This window comes from Lemur catta, chromosome 19, assembly GCF_020740605.2.
Source record: "Lemur catta isolate mLemCat1 chromosome 19, mLemCat1.pri, whole genome shotgun sequence".
In the NCBI taxonomy this organism is placed as follows: Eukaryota; Metazoa; Chordata; class Mammalia; order Primates; family Lemuridae; genus Lemur; species Lemur catta.
The window spans coordinates 28,671,165-28,691,471 of record NC_059146.1 but is presented as its reverse complement, the minus strand read 5'-3'; the positions used below and the strand labels follow the sequence as shown (position 1 = coordinate 28,691,471).

Genomic DNA, 20,307 nt, shown 5'->3' with positions numbered 1-20,307 from the left:
TGCCCTCGGGGTTCAGGAGAATCAAACTAGATCACTTGGCAGGCAGACAGAATGCAATGGGTTATCAGCAGAATGGTCTAGACAGGCCACATTGACTCTCTCACCCACCCTGGCTTTTGTGTCAGAAGAAAACTTGATTATTTAGCTGGAAGAAGCCAAATTGTATCTTCCTGTGACCTTAAGCCACCATCTGCTTGCTTGTAGGAATGTAGTTAAGGAAGAGTAGTGGAAGAGGGGACTTAACTTTCCTGGTAGCATTAAGTGCCTTTTTAAACCATTTGTGGCCCTCTCCTTGGGCTAATGTTCAAGGTCCCAATAACAGGATGTGTGTGCCTACCACCCACGTAACTGCCCATGGCCTCCTTCATGAAGGTTAGGGTACTTTCCCTGGGGAACAGGGAAGAACATTCTTGCCTCGTATGTGTGTCAAGGCCAATCTGGTTGGTTTAGAAAACAGCTGTACCCACAGCCAAGATCTCTCAACAGATTTCTACTGGGTTCCCTGACCCCTGCCTGATGCACACCCAGCTTCCTATCTTAGAAGAGGATCTCTTGTACCTCGTCTTTTCCTCAGACTTAATTTTCCTTGGTACTTCCACTGGGAAGTCTCTCCTAGGACAGGCAGTCCTATTGACCGTATTTTGAGATCCACCCTGTGTGTTGACTTCTTTCCCTGCCTCCCTCCCCGCCACTTGGCCAAAGATTTTCACATCTGCAAATCTCCACTGGAGCCAGGAGGAGGGTGATACGATCCCTGGCTTTCAGATGAAGAAATTTGAGACTCAGACTATTAGGTGACTTGTCTGCAGACTCATAAGTAGTAAAGGGTTTTCATTCCCAATCTTCTTCCCCAAAGCTTGTGTTCTTTCACCGTGTCTCCCTGTCCCTGCTTTCTACTTGGGAGATCACTACAGCTTAACCTTTTCTTTGGTCTGGGTTGCCGCAAGTCAACATTACAGTATAAATACCCACAAAACCCCACCCAGTGATGACCATGTCAGTGGTGGCTCACATTTGTTGAGTGTTGGCTGTGCGCCAGGGCCTGGGCAGAGACAAGGGCTTTTCTCACATGAACTCAGTCTTCATAGTGACCATGAGGCATTCATACTCTTTTCCCCTTTCAAGGATTGAGACTCAGTTAAGTACAAAGTAGGTTGATCTTAGAGAAGGGCAGGCTTAGGCTCTGAATGGAAGTCACTCACCCAGGGCCACACAGGTGTGGGAAGGCCTAGTCAGGTTAGAGCCAAGGTCTGCTGAGCCATCCCAGTGTACTGCCTGTCTCCGACCCTAGAGGCCACCCCATATCTCCTGACTTCTTCAGTAGTTTGTTATGCTTTGTCAGTTGCATTGTGGTCATCCTTCTGCTCAATCCTTACTAGCCCTGGGAGGGAGGCTTCTCAGCCTCATTTTATAAATAAAGCAACTGTAAAGTCTGGCTGTAGTGAGTCAGTAGCCCCACCAGGACTTGCCCCTAGGCTTCTTCCACCCTGTCAGGCTGTGTCTTCAAAATACATTTTTTTTTTTTTTGTAGGTGCCCCTTCACAAACTTTTTTCTCTGTGGCTTCTCCCTTGGGTCCCTGTCAGAGCCACTAAAAAGTTGTATAAATGCAGTCCAAAACTCATTACTCCAGTCCTGTTGAGTTCCTGAGTTTGGAAGGATGCCTGTATAGGTGCCTGGGTCTTACTTCCAGAGATTCAGACTCAGGAAGTCTCAAGTCAGGTGTGGGTTGCTTGCTTTTTCAGTAGTGTTCAGTGGTGGCTCATTGAGGAATGGAAGCAAGGCTTCCATTCCTTGCACTCTGGGAGGCCGAGGCGGGTGTATCATTTGAGCTCAGGAGTGCGAGACCAGCCTGAGCAAGAGCAAGACCTGGTCTCTACTAAAAATAGAAAGAAATTATCTGAACAACTAAAAATATATATAGAAAAAATTAGCCGGGCATGGTGGCACATGCCTGTAGTCCCAGCTACTTGGGAGGCTGAGGCAGGAGGATTGCTCGAGCCCAGGAGTTTGAGGTTGCTGTGAACTAGGCTGACGCCACGGCACTCTAGCTTGGGCAACAGAGTGAGACTCTGTCTCAAAAAAAAACCAAAAAAAAAAAAATAGTGTCCAGGTCATTCAATTGCACAGGCTGAGTCCATAGAGCCCTGGTGTCAAATAGATGTGGGACCCAGTTCCATAGGGCCTGGCATGTAGGAGGTGTTCAGTAAGTAGAATCTGCTGCTGCTCTCAGTCACATATGTTCTAGATTACCACTTGGTGCCAGCACCATCCCAGAATGCACCTGCCATCATGTAGAGGAAGGAAACATGAGTGGTAAAACTGTACTTGAGAAAAGCTATGGCCTTGTCAAGCAGTGAGGAAGCTCTTGGGTGAGGCTGACATTTCAGAGAAGGACTGAGGGAATAAACAAACCACAGTGTTGCTGGGCACAGTGTTGCTGGCTCTGTAGAGCCAGCTGCGCACGCTCAGGAGACTGAGGAAGGAGGATCGCTTGAGCTTGGGAGTTTGAGGCTGCAGTGTGCCGTGGCTGCACCTGTGGGTAGCCAGTGCACTCCAGCCTGAGAACAGTGAGACCCTGTCCATAAAAATGAAAGTAAGTAACAATAAAAGAATCACAGTGTTGATGAAAACAGTCTCAAAAGAAGCTGTCGATTGTGGTATATCCATTCTGTAGATATTATACAACCATTAAAAAAACATTACACAGAAAAATTTTAGTGGAACATTACATGAAAAAGAGCTTCAGGAGAGTGTGTATAATTCTATTTGTATTAAACATGACATAGGTGTTTCTAGAAGTGTTCATAGGAAATTGAATACCAGTTATCTCTGGGAAGTGGGGGTGGAGGGATTCTTAATGTACGCTTTATACTGTATACTGAGAATTTTTTACCATGAGCACATATTACTTTTAGAGTAGGGGGAAAAAAGTTGTAAAGCACAATACCAATAGCAAATAGGATTAAAAAGCAAAGCCCCAACCATGAGCAATCTTTTGCCCTATGCCTTTCAGCAGCCACTTTCCCAAATCAGTTCATTTCCTGAGGGTGGACTCAAGAATCTTCAAAGTGAAGAAGAGCAGTTTCCTGAGTTTTTTTGCTTAATAGGAGCACTGGTATCCTTTTCTGTCTCTGGCCTACATATAACACCCTTAAGAGGAAAAAACTGACTCCTAATGTACCATCTCTTGCCTCTTGTGTTACCTACCCCTAGACAAATGTTTATGGGTCAGCCCAGAGACGAAAAATGAGACCATTTGAAGGCTTCCAGCGCAAAGCTATTGTAATTTGTCCCACGGACGAGGACCTTAAAGACCGAACGATAAAACGAACCGACGAGGAAGGGAAGGATGTCCCAGATCATGCGGTCTTAGAAATGAAAGGTAGGAAACGAGTAGTTCCCAGAGGAGCAGCACAACAGGGTCCTTCAGAGAAAAGGCTCTTTACTCTGAGTTTGTCCCTCCCCGGCTCCCTTATTGTTCCTTTCTTGCTCTTGTTCTTTCTTTCTCTGCTTCTGCTTTGCCCCTTCCCTGTGTACCACAGCTATGAATGAAAAAGCTACCTGTCTCTCTTGTGTTGGGGTTTTCAGACTGGAGGGGGCTAGGGTAGCACAAGGGAAAGGATGTGTGGGAGCAGAAGCTGAAAGGCCTGTACAGTCACCCTGCCTCAGTTTGCTCTTGTGTCAAAATGGGGATGGGATTCCACCTGCCTGACCCATTCTCGGGGGCAAGGCTGGAGGGAGCTAAATGCTGTGGCTCGGTGGGGCTTAATCCACTGCTTCATTTAAGGGAGGAGAAGCTCTTTGTTAGCCTCTTTCTCGTTCACTACTCTTGTTTCTCTACCTTCTCCCTTCCGGGAAGCCAGTGTTCTGGGGGTGGAGGGTACCAGACCTCAGAAGGTACTGACCTCTCCTCCTGGGCGCTCCTTCCTTCTAGCCAACTTCACGTTGCCAGATGTTGGGGACTTCCTGGATGAGGTTCTGTTCATTGAGCTGCAGCGGGAGGAAGCAGACAAGCTGGTGAGGCAATACAACGAGGAAGGCCGCAAGGCTGGGCCACCCCCTGAGAAGCGCTTTGACAACCGAGGTGGTGGCTTCCGCGGCCGTGGGGGTGGCGGTGGCTTCCAGCGCTATGACAACCGAGGCCCCCCTGGAGGCAACCGAGGAGGCTTCCAGAACCGAGGCGGAGGTAGCGGTGGAGGAGGCAACTACCGAGGAGGTGAGACATCACACACACAGGTCTCCCCACATTTTGTTCCCAGGTCGGGGTTGAGCTTTAACTCCTTATTCAGTCAGCAGCTGAAGTACACTGAGCGCCAGCTGTGAATTGAACTGTGGTAGAGAACCGAAACAAGTCAGACTCTGGGACCTCAGGGAAACTCTCCTGCTGTCCCACTCCCCTGGTCATTGCTTATGAAGTCCTTTGCCCATTTGCATGTCATAGTGCTCTTTGTCACATTGCTGTCATTTTTGTGAATCTTCCCCCATTTGACCGTGAGCTCCTTGGGAATAGGGGCCAGATCAAGTTTACTGCCAGTCCTGGGTCCCATCTAAGGACCTGGCACAAGGCAAATGTTAGGACTGTATCTTGGGTTTTGGTTTTAAGACAAATGGAGAAACGGGCTTGGAGAGGTGGATTTGCCCAAGATCACCCAGCTAAATTCAGAGCTGGTATTCATTCAGATGACCCAGGTCCCAAGTTCTTAGTCACTAAGTGTTGCCATCTCTGAAGTAAAGTGTCTGTGCATAATTTAACAAATATGTCCTTAGCCCTACTCTGTTTCAGTTTTGTGCTGGATAGTTCTGGGGACACAGCCATGACCCAAATAGCTTAATGGGAAAGCCAGGGATGCTGTGACACCAGTCCAGCCTGCAGGGAGACAGTAGGGCTCAGGAAAGGTCTCTTGCAGTATTTGTCTAAGCTAAGCTCCACAGGCCTGATAGGCGTTGCTCAGGGAAGGGGTAAGTGTTCTAGGCCCGAGAAACAGCCTCACAAAGGCATAGGAGATGCTGGCCCGTTTGGGCCAGCCTGAAGAGGACTAGATGTGACTCACTTGTGGCTGTCCCCAGGGCTTGGCATCCATTTCCTGAACATTTCTTTCTGTTTGTTCAACTGTTGAGATGCTGGAACACAGTAGAAACCAAGACTGCCCTGATCTTGGCCTCACCGGGCTCACAGTCCAGTGGAGGAGACAAACCTGTCAGCAGGCAGCGATGACCCGGTGTTGGTAGGGTTGGGACAGGGTATGAGGCATCCCAGAGGGCGTGCTTTATTTATTCACTTCAGCTGGGTTCCTGCTCTGTGCCTGGCCATGCTGGAGCCATAGCAGCCAAGGCAGCCCGGCTCCCAAGGGTTGCAAGTTGAAAATGATGAGGACTCTCATCTGGATTTCTCCCATGCAGGTTTCAACCGCAGTGGAGGTGGTGGCTATAGCCAGAACCGCTGGGGTAACAACAACCGGGATAACAATAACTCCAACAACCGAGGCAGCTACAACCGGGCTCCCCAGCAACAGCCGCCACCACAGCAACCGCTGCCACCACAACCACCACCCCAGCAGCCTCCGCCGCCGCCCAGCTACAGCCCTGCTCGGAACCCCCCAGGGGCCAGCAGCTACAATAAGAACAGCAACATCCCCGGCTCGAGCGCCAATACCAGCACCCCCACCGTCAGCAGTTACAGCCCTCCACAGGTGAGAGGACGAGCATGTGTATGTAGGTGTGCACACATGTGCTCTTGAACCTGAGCAGGTAAGACAAGGCAGATTTAGGGGAGTCAACACATGCTCCAGCCACTGGTCTCTGCTCTTAGCTCCAACCTGCCCTTCTTTCTCCTTGGCAGTGCTTTTGACTGGGATGGACCCTAGACATTCCCAGATCCCCTCCAAACCAGGAAGTAAATCCTAAAACCTCTGTCTTCTCTCATTATCCTCAGGGCGATGGGCTGTAAGCATTTTTTTTTTTTTTTTTTTTTTTTGAGACAGAGTCTCACTCTGTTGCCCGGGCTAGAGTGCCGTGGCGTCAGCCTAGCTCACAGCAACCTCAAACTCCTGGGCTCAAGGGATCTTTCTGCCTCGGCCTCCCCAGTAGCTGGGACTACAGGCATGTGCCACCATGCCTGGCTAATTTTTTTCTATGTATTTTTAGTTGTCCAGCTAATTTCTTTCTATTTTTAGTAGAGACGGGGTCTTGCTCTTTATCAGGCTGATCTCGAACTCCTGACCTCGAGTGATCCTCCCGCCTCAGCCTCCCAGAGTGTTAGGATTACAGGCGTGAGCCACCGCGCCCGGCCTGGGCTCTAAGCATTGATCCTCCCAGTGCATTTCTCTTGGCTCTGTCACTGACCTCACTGAATCCCCAAGAAGGCACTTGATTGGAGTTGCCTCTTGCCCAGGCTGGAAAGGACTGACCACTTTGTCTTCATCATATGGAGACCAGGGCCCCAAAGTCAGTGAGGACGTGCCCTCTGCATGGAGAGTTTCACTCCTGAGCAGCTCTGGGCTCAGTTCCGGTTCTTGGAAAGTCAGTGCTCTGCTCTGGTATGCATAGGCTCCTGTTAACCAGGACAGTCTTCATTTATCACACAGCCATTTCCTGAGCACCTTCCACATGCCAAGCTTGGAAGCAGCTGCCAGGAGACAGATGAATAGTTCCAGTTTCCTAGAACAGGAGTTGGGCAGGCACAGATTCAAACCCCCAGCCCCAGAACATCCTGATTTTGTGACCTTGGACAGACCGCTTACCTTGCTGGGCCTCATTTTCCCCATAAAGGACCAGAGGTATTAGTAGAACTCACTTGCAAGGTTTATTTATCATAAGGGATGGCTGGCACTATAGCTTTGTGATTAAGGGTCTGGGACTAGGCAGACCTGGGGTCAGGTCCTTTTTAGCTGTGTGACCTTGGCCCACTGATTTCACCTTCTTGAGCCTCAGCTTCCTTCTGTGTAAAATGGGACTAATTAGGCACCTACCCCCAGAGTTGATATGTAAATGAATTAATGAAATAGCCTCTACATAGGGAACATGTAGTAAATTGCCACTGCCGTTCTCAGCAGATCTTCCAGAACCAACTACCAGCATTTACTGAGTGCCCAGTGGTTTGTACACCCAAGTTTATTGAAAATGCCAGGCAATCTGTAAGGGTAGTTCTGTTATGATTCTCATTTTACAGAAAAGATAACTTGTGTTTCAAGAGATGCCATGTGTCCTGCTTTCCCAGGGTCTCAGGGCTGGGATTAAAGTCCAGAACACAGGCCTAGCGTTTGCCCTTCATCCTGCTCTGCTCTGCCATGTCTCAGGTCTGGCCCACCTCCTTCTCAGCCCTCAAACAATCCCCACCAGGGAAGTGCCCCTGAGGGCCAGCTGCCTAGAAAGGCCCTTCCTCTATCCCAACCCTGAGCTGGCTATTTCACAGAGCTTTGATTTTTTTTCCTTCACCTTCCAGCCGAGTTACAGCCAGCCACCCTACAACCAGGGAGGTTACAGCCAGGGCTACACAGCTCCTCCACCTCCACCTCCGCCACCACCTGCCTACAACTACGGGAGCTATGGCGGCTACAACCCAGCCCCGTACACCCCACCACCACCCCCTACTGCACAGACCTACCCTCAGCCCAGCTATAACCAGTATCAGCAGGTAGGTGCCAAACTGGGGGCCAGTGGGGTGGAGGGACTTCCAGGGGCCCCTCCTAGGTGTGTATTCCCAGACTTGAGTCCCTCAGGCTGGCGTTCATCTTGCCGTCAGCCATTTTATTTGGCAAATACTTCTGTACTGCTTGCTCAGTCAGTAACTGGCATCCTAGCTCCTTTCCACAAGGCAGCAAGCAAAGGGGAAGAGGTGGCATAGCAGGGGCCTCCAAATCCTGCTTCATGTTGGTGCTTGGGCTGTCATAGAGTGTAATACCTAGCTGTACCTGGAAGGGCACTAGGTTGACAAGTCAGGAGACCTGGGCTTTAGTCCCTAACTTGCCTACCATTGTGGCATAAGGTGAGTTACTTGTCCTCCTAAGGTGCCTTGAATTCTCTGTCAGGGGACCCATCTCTGCCCTAGGTGAGGGTGGGGCCAGGGGAAGGAGCCAACTGTGGGATGGATGCAGGACAACTTGGTGCTCTTGGTTTCTCTCTCCCCAGTATGCCCAGCAGTGGAACCAGTACTATCAGAACCAGGGCCAGTGGCCACCATACTACGGGAACTACGACTACGGGAGCTACTCCGGCAACACACAGGGTGGCACAAGCACACAGTAGCCAGTGTGTCCCAGAGGCTTCCGGAGGCCCCTGCCGGCTTCCTCCACCAGCGCCTGCCTCGGCCCCCTCCTCCACTCCCACCAGGTCCTGTGGTGCTGGGGATGGGGTCATCCCAGGGCTGCCCTCCTCCAGCCCACTGCCTCCCCTCTGAGGGGCTTCTTCCCCCAGGCCCCACCACAGGGCCAGGCATTTTTCTCTGGATTCAAACAGGCAACAATGACCTTTTATTTTCTGTTTGTCCCTCCCCTGCCCCTCCAACCTCCCACCTCCTGTTCTTCCTGCCTTCTTCCTTTTTGACTAAATCCTCTCTTCCCTTGGCCATACGGTCAGGCTACAGTGACTGAGGGGAGACCCTGTTCTTACTCACTCATCCCAACCTTGCTCCAGCCCCTCAGCTTCCCTCATGCAGTTGGTTGTAAATTCTTCCAGGAGCTGTTTTACTGTCTACTTTTCAGGATTAAGAAAAAAAATCAAAAACTAAAAAAAAAAAAGTTTAAAAAGCAAAATGTGGAGGGAGGAAGCAGTGACATATTTTTTTGGTAATTATGCTTTTTTTTTAATTTTTAGAATTTGTCTGTTTTTACTGTGGGTCAGCTGTTGATATTTCATCAAGATAACCATTTCTTTGCTGAGTTCAGGTGACCGAGGAAGAGCCACACGCTCGAAACAAAACAAAACACACACAAAACAAAACCGCAAAATCATCTTTAACCTAACTTTTTATACGATGTCTCAGTTCCCCGTAACTTTGCACACAAGCTTCTGTGTTCAGTTGAATTGTAACAGCTTTTTGTATTTGGAGAGAGTGTGACTATTGAACTTGAAACCTTTTATTCTGGGCGTCTTGGTAGTTTCTGGTGGGATTAAGTGGGTGAGAGGGAAGAAGGGGAGGTGGGGGGGCTCTTTCCCTTCAGAACATGAAATTTCTTCCGCTGCCTCCTCTTCAGTGGTCTCCCAGGTGCCAGACCTAAGTTTTTCCACGGTGATCCTCTGATTATTTTTACTTCCCCTTGACCCATATGTTTTAACAGGATTTTAACAAACTGCACTTATTAAGAAATGTGTTTGCCCTGTTTTGTTTTCTTTTCTTTCAATAAATGACATGGCACCTCCTAGCAGGAAGGAAGCAGGGTCAAAACCCTGAAGTGTTACTGCAGTTGGCCTTTAATTGGGGTGGCGGGTCTTTTCAAGGGGAAATTACTTATTCATTAAACAAACACTGAGGTATGTGTGTGCCTGGCCCCCGTTAAGTGCTGAAAATGCACCCTTGAATCAAGGGCCCCTGGTTTAAAGTCCCCTATTTCATTTTTAAATTTTCTCTGGTTCTCTACTTTTCACAGTGCAAGAATTTTTGAGTAGAACGCATGGAGCAGGTCCCTAGGCAGAGGGACAGGTGGGAATGATGTGGTGGAGACCAGGGCCGGTTTGTTGGGAATCACTGCTGGGTATTGGCCCCTCAGGTGCTGTACTTAGGACAGTTCCTGTCTGTTCCCAGCACTAGGAGCTTCATTTTTCAGCCCATATGTATTGGGGACCTGCTCTGTTCCTCAACTGTTCTCCACAGTGCTGGGGACACAGCATGGCCAAGGCAGTCCTGGAGCCTGTTCACACAGAGCTCCCACTCCAGAGATAACAGAAACCTGTCATCAAATAGTGTCAGCCCCAGGTGATCAACTGTGAGAGCCTGGGGTGGTGTGAGGGGGGGCTTCGTAGATGAGGCAAAAACTAAAGAACAAGGTAAAGGACTTGAGTTTCAGATTGCAGCCCCACTGCCAATTGTCCTCCCTTTGCAACTTCATTTCTTCATTCCCTTTGTACATGCTGTTCCTGGCACCTTGTCAGGGACAGTGCTGGACCACAGGAGAGGCCAGCTCAGCCCAATCCCTTCCCTCATAGGAGCTCAGAGGCAGCCAATTAGTCTCAAGGTAAGGGTTCGGACATCGTACACAAGAGGCCAAGTTTGGTGGCACTAAGGGACACTAGAGTGCTCCCCTCTCCCTGCTCCCAGAGAGGGGCAAGGAGGGCCTCATGGCCCCTAGCTTGGGAAGTCCCATTCCAGGTAGGTCTATGTGCTGGGCAACAGCACCCTCTGCTGGCTTCTCTGGGTAATAACGCCTAGGTCTAGGCCATACCCACCCATCTGGTGTGGGAAATAGGGACCTCATTGGCTTTCATCCACAACTTCTCTGGAAAGCAAGTTCTTCCTCTGCTCTCAGCCACATTCTCCGGATTATTAAGCCAGCTTCTTCATAGATGTCTTATCTCCAGTCCCTTACCTTGATCCCCTTGTACACTCCTTCCATGGTAAGGGGGTTAAGCTACTTAAGGTGGCTTATGAGGCCCTGCATGGCATGGCCTAGCCTGGGACCTGGTAACCTCACTGGCTCCACCTCTTTCTGCTCCCTCTTTGTTGTTTATTATTATTATTTTTTTTATTTTTTTTTTTTGAGACAGAGTCTCATTCTGTTGCCTGGGCTAGAGTGCCACGGCGTCAGCCTAGTTCACAGTAACCTCAAACTGCTGGGCTCAAGCAATCCTACTGCCTCAGCCTCCCGAGTAGCTGGGACTACAGGCATGCGCCACCATGCCCGGCTAATTTTTTCTATATATTTTTAGCTGTCCGGATAATTTCTATTTTTTAGTAGAGACAGGGTCTTACTCTTGCTCAGGCTGGTCTCGAATTCCTGACCTCGAGCGATCCACCCGCCTCGGCCTCCCAGAGTGTTAGGATTACAGGCGTGAGCCACTGCGCCTGGCCTCTGCTCCCCCTTTGAACATCAGATCAATGTTCTTTTGTTCTGGGGGTGGGGTCACAAATCCTTTTTGGAACCTATAAATGCCATGAACCTCTGCCTTGGAGAACATAGGTGTACACAGAATTTTGCATAAAGATTCATGATATTAAATCCACATCCCAATAATGGCCTTCCAGTCAGAACTCCTTTCTTATTCCCTGAGTGAAGTACTTGCAGCAACTGGAACTATCCATGCCTGCCATCCTCCTGCCTGAGACTCCTATCTCCCTTCCTCTTCCCCTAGTTCCTGCTCATCCTTCAGGTCTCAGCTTGGCGGGTCCCCGCCTCCCATAAAGAAGTCTACCCTGACCTTCCTGCCTGGGGTGAGCAGCTCGCTCAGCCCACTGGGTCCATCAGAGCCCTGGCCACTTAGGGTGGTCATTGGTGACATGCCTGTCCACTCTTGGTAACAGACACCTAAATGTGAGTCCTTATCCGTCTCACAGGGCAAATCAAGACCACGGCTGTCTTCCTTAATATCTGCAGATTTCCTCCAGGTCCTGACAACACAAAAGGGGAAGTTTTATCTCTAGTTTCACCAGCCAGGAACTGAGTATGATGACAGAAGTAAGAGTCAAGGCTTACTAGTAAATATCCCTGAGGTGGTGAAATGGAAGGGGTAGGCTAGGGTCTAAACCAGAGCACAAACTCTCACAGCCAGGCCCTGGAAGGGTGGTCGTTCAACCATCCTAAAATTAAGCACGCCGGAAGCTGGAGTCACAACAGTGGTTAAAGTCCCTTCTGATTTTCCAACTTCAGACAGGAGAGGCTGAACTGACTCTCTTACCGCGGCGCCCTTTTCCTTCCTGGCTGCGAGGGGCGGGACCGGAGGGAGGCACGCATGCGCATAGGGAAGTCGGCCTTCCGACCGGAACTTTGGTGCTTGGGCATAGAGGAGCAGCCGGCTCCGGGAACCTTCTCAGCCGGAAGTGGCCCTTGAGTGCGTGGGGCGAGGGTTGGCTTGGGGATCCCTACACGGAGGTTGACAAGTCGGAGAAAATCAGGATGGACGCCGTAGCGACCGCAGCGGCGGCGAAAGAACCCGATGAGGGTGAGGTCCTGGCCACGCGGAGGCGGCGGGAGGGTGCGGCCGCGGTGCCACTAGGAAATGATTGCCCGGGAACGCGCAGGAGGACTCTTTATAGGGGGACACCTGAGGTCAACCTTACCTGTTCCCTCTACCGCTTTGTCTAGATTATCTCCTTTCTTGTCTCTGGCTGACCTCCTTTCCCTCCATCCCTTCCTCCGAAATTAACCTCTTCCCAGTTCCGGGCCAACCCATTTTCTAATCAAGCCCTCAGGTTAACGAAAACCTCGCCCCTTCCCGGGGCTAATTCTCTCTCTCAGACCAGCCCTTCTCAAGTTTCTTCCTTCTTTGTGCCTGAGCCTTCCCTTGCCCCGGGCTAACCCTCTTCCTGTCCCTTGCAAACCCAGACTAAGGGCTCCCTCATTTCATTGTAACTTCCCTTCCTCCAGAGGCTGCAATCTAGTCTGCCTCCTCACTCTTCACTCCATTTATGTGCTCCCCCATCTCTCTCCGTTGCATTTTCAATCTCTTTTATTTCTCCTGATGCCTTCCCATCAGTGTCTAAAATTATTTTGTTTTCCTCATTTTAAAATTCCATCCCACTGCTTCATATGGTGTGCAGTTCGCTGAAACGCTGCTGGCCAAGAATTGATCATTGTTGAAGCCAGATGATGGGTATATGTAGGTAGGGGGAAGGGTGTCATACTTTCTGCTTTTGTATATGTTTGACATTTTCCATAATAAGAAAAATTTTTTTTAACCTAAAAAGAAAATCTATCCCTTTGCCCCATGCTGCCTTCCAGCCACCATGTGTTTTCTCCAGAGATTCATGTATACATGTCTCCATTTTCTCACCTCCCATCCACTGAAGTCTGGCTTTTGCTTTCAGAAACTGCTCTGATTAGGATCCCCAATAACTTCCCCCCTCATGTAGAAGAAACACGCATTCAGATTTCTTCTTACTAGCCTCGACTAGAATTCAATTCTAGCCATTGCCCCTTTATCCTTACAAGTTTTCCCTTGGTTTCTGTAACACCATGCAAGATTTCCTTCCTATCTATCAGGCTATTCCTTCTCAGCCCCTAGATTAGTTTCCTAGAGCAACTATAACAAAGTACCACAAACTGGGTGGCTTAAAACAACAAAAATTTATTTTCTCACTGTTCTGGAGGCCAGAAGTCTGAAATCAGTATTACTGGGCTGAAATCCAGGTGTCAGCAGGGTCCTACTCCTCCCCCACAGGCTCTAGGGGAGAACCTGTTCCTTGCCTCTTCCAGCCAGCGGTGGCTTCTGGAATTCCTTGGCTTGTGGCCACATCACTCCAGTCTCTGCTTCCATCTTCACATTGTCTTCTCTGTGTGTGTCATATAGGACATTTGTGATTGCATTTAGGGCCCCCCTGGGTAATCCAGGATACTCTCCATGTCGAGATCCTTGATTTAATCATATCTGTGAAGATCCTTTCCCTGCCCCCAACCCCCAATCTAAGGTAGCAGTCACAGATTCCAGGCTATCTTTTAAGACGTGGCTATCTTTTTGGTGGCCAGTCTTTAGCTTCACAGGTATGTCCTCTCCCCATCTATTCAGTGCTTCTTGGCCCCTCTCCTCATCCCTCTCCCACCTCTCATTTCTCACAGCTTTAGTTCTTGTCTTGACTCTGATGACACCCACAACTCTGTCTCCAGCCCAGCACTTCTCTCCTAAGGAGTCCAAAGGCCCATGTGCAGTCGGACCTCATCCTGGATGCCTCTCTTGCCTCCCAGCCTTCAGCCCCGTGGCTTGTCCACTCAGCCTCCTGAGCATCTTTCTAATCACCCCCCTGCCCACTCTTCCATCCCCTCCTCCCCCGCCCTTGTCCATATCAGTCTTCTTCTGGCTCAGTGATGGAAATCCTCTCTGAAACCCACTAAACCTGTAACTGTCACTGTAACTCCACCCCGTCCCAGCTAAGCTACCGAAAGGAGTTGTCTCTACTTTCTGTCTTCACTTATTTCCTGCTTACTGCAGTTCCCACCACTCTTGGGAAACAGCTCTTACCAAGGTTTGCCTGCGCTCAGCTTTCCTGTTATCTTTTCCCATATTATCTTTGTTCTTGACTATCTCCCACATCTACCTGGGTGCTCCCTGTGGGCAGGAGCTAGACTGGATTCCTTCTGTGGATCCTCAGCACTGCCTGGCTTACAGTTGCTGAAGAGTAGTTGGCTGAATATGTGAATGCATAAGAGAGCAAGTGAATGAGTGAACAAGTTAGTGAATGTATTCATGATTTTGTGAACAAGTGAAAAGCCAAAGAATTAAGTGGATCAGTAAGTTAGGCCTCAGGGCCTTTGCATTAGTTGTTCCCTCTTTATTTTTCTGCATAGCTCTGGGAAACACCTAATACAGTATATACTTTCAGTAATTAGGTCGATAATCATCTGTTTCCTCCACTAAAATGTCAACTTTTTGCCTACTGTGGTATCTTTAGGGCCTAGAACAGTACCCAGAATGTAGTAGGTGCTCAGTAAATGTGAACTGACTGGGTGATTGAGCACTCAGTGCCTTTCTACCCAATCCCTTCCCTCCTCCCATCCCTGAACTAATAAAACACCCCACCCCTCACAGGCTACACAGAGCCCAAACCTGGGCACTGGGGGGAGCTGAGCTGGACACCGGTCCCATCCAGACCCCAGGACAAGGTAGAAGCAGCTGAGGGAGTGCCAGGGGCCCTGGACAACAATGCCCCCCGGGCTGAAAACGCAGCAGTGAGCGCCATGCTGCATGCTGTGGCTGCCAGCCGCCTGCCTGTCTGCAGCCAGCAACAGGGCGAGCCTGATCTGACAGAGCGGGAGAAGGTGGCCATCCTGAGCCAGCTGTACCACGAGAAGCCCCTGGTGTTCCTGGAGCGCTTCCGCACGGGCCTCCGGGAGGAGCACCTGGCCTGCTTCGGCCATCTGCGTGGTGACCACCGTGCCGACTTCTACTGTGCTGAGGTGGCCCGGCAGGGGACAGCCCGGCCCCGAACCCTGCGCACCCGCCTGCGTAACCGGCGCTACGCTGCCCTGCGAGAGCTGATCCAAGGTGTGGGGCAGATGGGCGAGGGCAAGCACAGATGGGGACGAGGGGAGACTGAGGCAGAGGGAGTGAGAAACAAGGATGCAAGAGACGGGGATCCTGGGAGATGCGTTCTGAGACAAGGAGGAGGGGCACAGGGAGAGACTGAGACAGAAATGTGAAGTAAGGGAGAGATGGATAGAGACAGACAGGGCTCAGGGGAAGAGACTGGGACTGACAAAAGGGATCAGAATTTAGTAGATGACAGAAGAAGTGGCATTGCAGATCAGTGGGGCTAGAACATGGAACGCGGCTCTGTGATTGGTTGTCCGTAAGGACTGCGAGATCCCTACCTCACACCATTTGCAAAGGCATTGGAGAAAACCAAGAGAAGTAAGTTTATGACCTTGGGGACACAGGAACCTTGTACAAAACACACGTGGAAACCATGAAAAGAACACATTGATACCGTTTTGACCACAACATAATTAAAAGCATCTTTGTGACCAAAGATAGCAGAACCAAAGTTAAAAGATGAGAACAAATGAAACGGAGTGAGTTGAAGTCTAATTAGGGGGAAGGTACAAGCTATAGAGAGGCTGATATAGAAAGAGTGAGATATAGGGACAGGTGGGGGAATGAGGATGAAGAAAGGAGCGGGAAGAAGGAATGAATGGATGAGGTGGTTAGGTGACAGAAACTGAGAAAGCAGGAAAGAGAGAGAGATGGGGATAGAGCAAGAAAGGAAGAGAAACAGAGTCCCAGAGAGGGAGAAGGTGACAGTCTGAGCCAGAGAGAAGGAGGGATAGAAACCGAATCTGCTAGAGGAACCCAGAAACGGCTGGGCGTGAGAGCTAGCAGGACGGGGACTGCAGAGGGTCAGGAGTCTGGGTGGCTGCTTGGCTCTGGGCTCTGAAGGCAGGGCTGGGGCCAGTGGAGGGGAGGGGCCGGGGCAGGTCTCCTGCAGGAATAGGCAGCCAAGGTCAGCGCGAAGAATCTGGGTTTCAGGACGGGGAGGCCAGGAGAGGAGAGGAGCACTCTGGGGAGAGGTCAGATCCGGGGCCTTCCACCACCAAGAGGACCCAGCTCTCGCCAGGAACACCAGCACGGGCAGATGCTCTGCCTGACGCGGACCCCACACGCACACACCAGACCCACATGGACGTGTGCACAAACACGGCCAACAGTGCAGGTGTGCCCAGGCGTTTCCACTGCCAGCCAGACCAGCAAGCAGGCACACACAGCCTGCCTGCCTTGTCCTGCATGCTGACTCCAGGCACAGGGGTACCTGTGGGCAGTGTGCCGAGACTTGTGTGTACATGTGACTGTGCACATGCCCGGGGGGCTTGTAAACCCTGCCTAGGCACAGTGGAATGTGGGCTCCAGACTGCCAGTGCCTTAAAGGCGGGATGTACCCGGGCCTGCCTGTGCACACACATGCTTGGACACGTGAATACACAGGTAGATACAGGTCTGGTCATGGACACACGCTCAGTCACATGCCTGAATACTCAGGCACACACACACGCTTGGACTTACGTGTACATGTCTTCCTACAAGCATGATCACACACATACACACGGACACACATCTGCTCAGACACGCTCACCCCATGCCCACCCTGCCTCTCCTCTGCACAGGGGGCGAGTACTTCAGTGACGAGCAGATGCGCTTCCGGGCCCCACTGCTGTACGAGCAGTACATTGGGCAGTACCTAACTCAGGATGAGCTCAGTGCCAGGGCCCCGACCCACCAACCCCCCAAGCCCGGCTGCCCGGGCACACCCGCCTGCCCGCTCTCTGACCTGCTGCTCCAGTCCTACCAGGAGAGAGAGCTGCAGCAGCGGCTGCTCCAGCAGCAGGAGGAGGAGGAGGCCTGCTTGGAGGAGGAGGAAGAAGAGGAAGACAGTGATGAGGAAGGTGAGGGCCAATAAGAGGGAGACCCCACTGTCCAGACACCCTGGCCCCAGGCCTGCCTGGCCCACCCTCCCCGCTGCAAGCCCTTCCAGCCTCTCCATCATTCCTGCCCCCCACTCCTTAAAGGTGCCAGGTGATTTCTCACCTCCAGACCTTTGCTCGTGCTACTCCCTCTGCCGGGAATGCCGTCAGGTCTCACGTCCTGACCCTGGTATACGGTCTCCAGAGCGCCGTACTGTCAGTATGTGTTTGATGTGTGCCATTGGAGGGCAGGGACCAGGGCTGTCCTGGTCTTCGCTGTGTTCCCAGTGCCACCCACGCAGGGCCAGGCACAGAAGCAGCAGCTCCCTGTGAACTCTGTGTGTTCGGTGCCTGCCACGTGCACCCTCATTCACACCCCCCTGGTATCTGTCGCTGCAGACCAGAGGTCAAGCAAAGATTCAGAGGCCTGGGTCCCCGACTCGGAGGAGAGGCTCATCCTGCGGGAGGAGTTCACCAGCAGGATGCACCAGCGCTTCCTGGACGGCAAGGACGGGGACTTCGACTACAGGTGCTCCCGTGCCCCGGCTCCCCATGCCCGAGCCCAGCACCCCTCAGCCACACGCCAGGTGCCCTGCACATCCATGGAGGGCCGCCCTTTGTGGTGTTAGAAGGCCCTGGAACGGGTCCAGGTCATGGGCCCTGGGATCAGACAGCTAAAGGGGCCGGGTGACCTTGGACTAGCCTTGTCTGTCTCAGAGCCTTAGTCACCTCATCTGTAAGGAGGGGAGTGAGCAGAGGTGACACGTAGCTCAACACTGAGGAAACACTGAAATATTACATTCTGGCAGGTGGCAGGGGCCTAGTAGGCTGCCACGACCCCAGGTGTCCCCAGGATGCCCAACCTCTTCATGCTGCAGGAGGTGTCCCCTGGCAGAGCCAATGCCCAGCATGGGGGGCATGTGGTGGGTGCCCCTGTGGTGCCAGCTGTTCATTTCTCCAGTGTGACCTAAGGGGCAAGATGTGGACCACCTGCTTTGCAGAGGGATTTGGCCGTCAGGGAAAAGGACCCAGAAGAGTAACGAACGTATCAGAGTCAAAGATACATGGTTTTGTCATCAGAGGCAGTCTTGCCTGTGGTCCAAACACCGGGCCTGGCAGCAGAGGACCCTCCTTTGTTTCAGATCCAGCCCCGCTAACACGTGGAACTGTGTGATGGCAGATGGCCCCTTGCTGGGTCATCAGTAGAATGGGGATCATGGTGGCCAATGCCACAGGGCCAAGCCCTGAGTCAGTTCTGGGATCCCCGGGCTCTTAGATCAAACCCGGATGATCTGCGTCCAGCCAGGACAGGCCGCTCAGAGCCTCAGTCCCCGCGTACGCTGGTGAGATGAGTGCCTGGGCCGTGGGGAGCCCTCGGTGAGTGGGGACCACTGCCACTGCTAACCCAGGGCCCAGGAGGAAGTCTGGGGTGATGGGGACCAAAGCCTGTCCCCTCAGGAGGGCAGCTGTTGGGCAGCAGCATGTGCTGAGCGTCTGCCGTGTCCAGGCTCCGGGGAACAAGGCAGGAAACAGAACCAAGGAAAGGCTTCCCTGCCCAGAAAGGGGCCCACACTAGTGAGGATGATAAAGAATTTTCTACTGTCTTGTTGGGGGGGCAGGGGTGGCGCATGAAGAAAAAGAAAGCAGAGTAGGGAGAGAGGGGGAGTGACAAGGTAGCCAGTGAAGGCCTCTCTGAGGAGGTGACATGAGAGGTGACGTGAGAAAAGACTGCAGGAAGCGGAGGGAAGAGCGTTCCGGCAGGGACAGCAGGAGGTGTGCGAGCCCTGAGGTGGCAATGAGCAACAGCAAGGTGACCGGGATGGCTGGAGCAGTCAGGTCAAGCAGGGCTTGGTGACCCAAGCGAGTGCAGTGAGGATGACTTACTGCCTTAGAGCAGGGTGAGTCTTTGGCCTGGAACTAGGGACCCTACGGTTGACCTTTCGGGCCAGGTGGTTCTTTGCTGTGGGCGGCTGTCCTGTGTGGGAGGGTCCTTAGCAGCGCCCCGGCCTCTGCCCACTAGATCCAAGCAGGAGGCCTCCAGCTGTGACAATCAGAATGTCACAACGCCTTGGGGGGCAAAATCACCCACTTAAGAACCACTGCCTGCCTCAGGAATGTGAGTTCCGCGTGTCACCACACTTTCCAGCTCTTCAGCGGAAACCAGGGTTCACATGTAAAATCTCTGACTTGGAAAATGTTGCCTTTTGTTTTAAGCCCTGAGAGGCCGGCCATCCTCCTCTGAGGGTCCGCTACCACAGCACCCAGCATATGGCCTTTGACCTCAGGGGCCCCGGCCCTTGACCTTGGCCTCCCAGGGTGCCGGAAAGGCTAGCCCCTGACAGCCTTCTCCCCCTGCAGCACCGTGGACGACAACCCCGACTTCGACAACCTGGACATCGTGGCTCGGGATGAGGAGGAGAGGTACTTCGATGAGGAGGAGCCTGAGGACGCGCCCAGCCCAGAGCTGGATGGGGACTGACAGCTGCCACCCTGCCGCCGCCGGCCACCTGCCCTGTCCCTTGCCCCAACAAGGCAGCTGATTACAGGCTGGCTCAGTGACTCTTTCTCTAGGGGGACATCCGGGCAGCACCCGCCCACACCAGCCTCGCTGGCTCTCGTCTCATCTCAGATAACCCCTTCACCCCTGTCTCTGGGGTTCCCTACCTTTCTCCCTCTCTCCCAGCTGTCCCCTGCCTCTGTCACTCTTGCTGTCTCTCTGGGTTTCTTCTGTGTCTCCGTCCACATCTCACTGCCCTCCCCGCTTTCTCCCTCTCTGCTTTGGGCGTTGTGCCCACAGCAGGCCCCGCGTGGCTAGAGCTGGCCAGCTTGATTCCAGCTCAGGCCGGGCGACACGTGACCCCCGGCGCAGCACTGCCTCTCGTGCCTTGCTGTGTCTTTCTCCACCTGTCTGTGTCTGGGCCGCTGTCCTGCGCTGGGGACCTCCTTGCTTCTGTATGTTCCCATCTCTCTGCCGGCCTCATTCTGGGCCGGCTGCTTTTCTGCCTGTACACTTCCGCTTCTCTCTGGGCCTCTCTGCTGTCACCGTCCCTCTCTGTCTCTCAGCCTTTATCTCCCTGGGTTTCGGTCACCCCCACCCCGGCCCCACTCCACACCCTGGGCCCCTTCCTCCTCCTCCTCCCCCCAAGCCTGACTGCTGCCTAATGGGCTTCGTGGGCAGAGGGGAGACTGGGGTGACCACCTCTACCTCAGGACCCAGGCCGGGGTGAGCAGGGGCAGAACTGGGGATCATAGGGCCTGCCAACCTGGGCA

The 20,307-nt window shown here is 52.3% G+C and overlaps 2 protein-coding genes across 6 annotated transcripts in view; both read left to right on the top strand.

The window, feature by feature from the left end:
• HNRNPUL1 (heterogeneous nuclear ribonucleoprotein U like 1) overlaps positions 1 to 9,390 on the top strand; it is a 40,571-nt gene extending 31,181 nt beyond the window's left edge. For all 5 annotated transcript variants that reach the window (XM_045531634.1, XM_045531629.1, XM_045531630.1 and 2 more), the window contains exons 11-15: positions 3,215 to 3,383; positions 3,936 to 4,217; positions 5,402 to 5,691; positions 7,443 to 7,634; positions 8,129 to 9,390. In XM_045531634.1, the coding sequence (XP_045387590.1) occupies positions 3,215 to 3,383; positions 3,936 to 4,217; positions 5,402 to 5,691; positions 7,443 to 7,634; positions 8,129 to 8,245 (1,050 nt within the window). In that variant the 3' untranslated portion in view covers positions 8,246 to 9,390. The remainder of the gene's footprint in view (positions 1 to 3,214; positions 3,384 to 3,935; positions 4,218 to 5,401; positions 5,692 to 7,442; positions 7,635 to 8,128) is intronic.
• A 2,511-nt stretch (positions 9,391 to 11,901) lies between these two features.
• On the top strand, positions 11,902 to 19,582 carry CCDC97 (coiled-coil domain containing 97). The gene is made up of 5 exons (XM_045531638.1): positions 11,902 to 12,091; positions 14,672 to 15,127; positions 16,741 to 17,019; positions 17,437 to 17,566; positions 19,396 to 19,582. Exons 1-5 carry the CDS (start codon positions 12,046 to 12,048, stop codon positions 19,514 to 19,516), a joined length of 1,032 nt encoding a protein of 343 aa, XP_045387594.1. The 5' UTR covers positions 11,902 to 12,045; the 3' UTR covers positions 19,517 to 19,582.
• Positions 19,583 to 20,307: the final 725 nt, after the last annotated feature.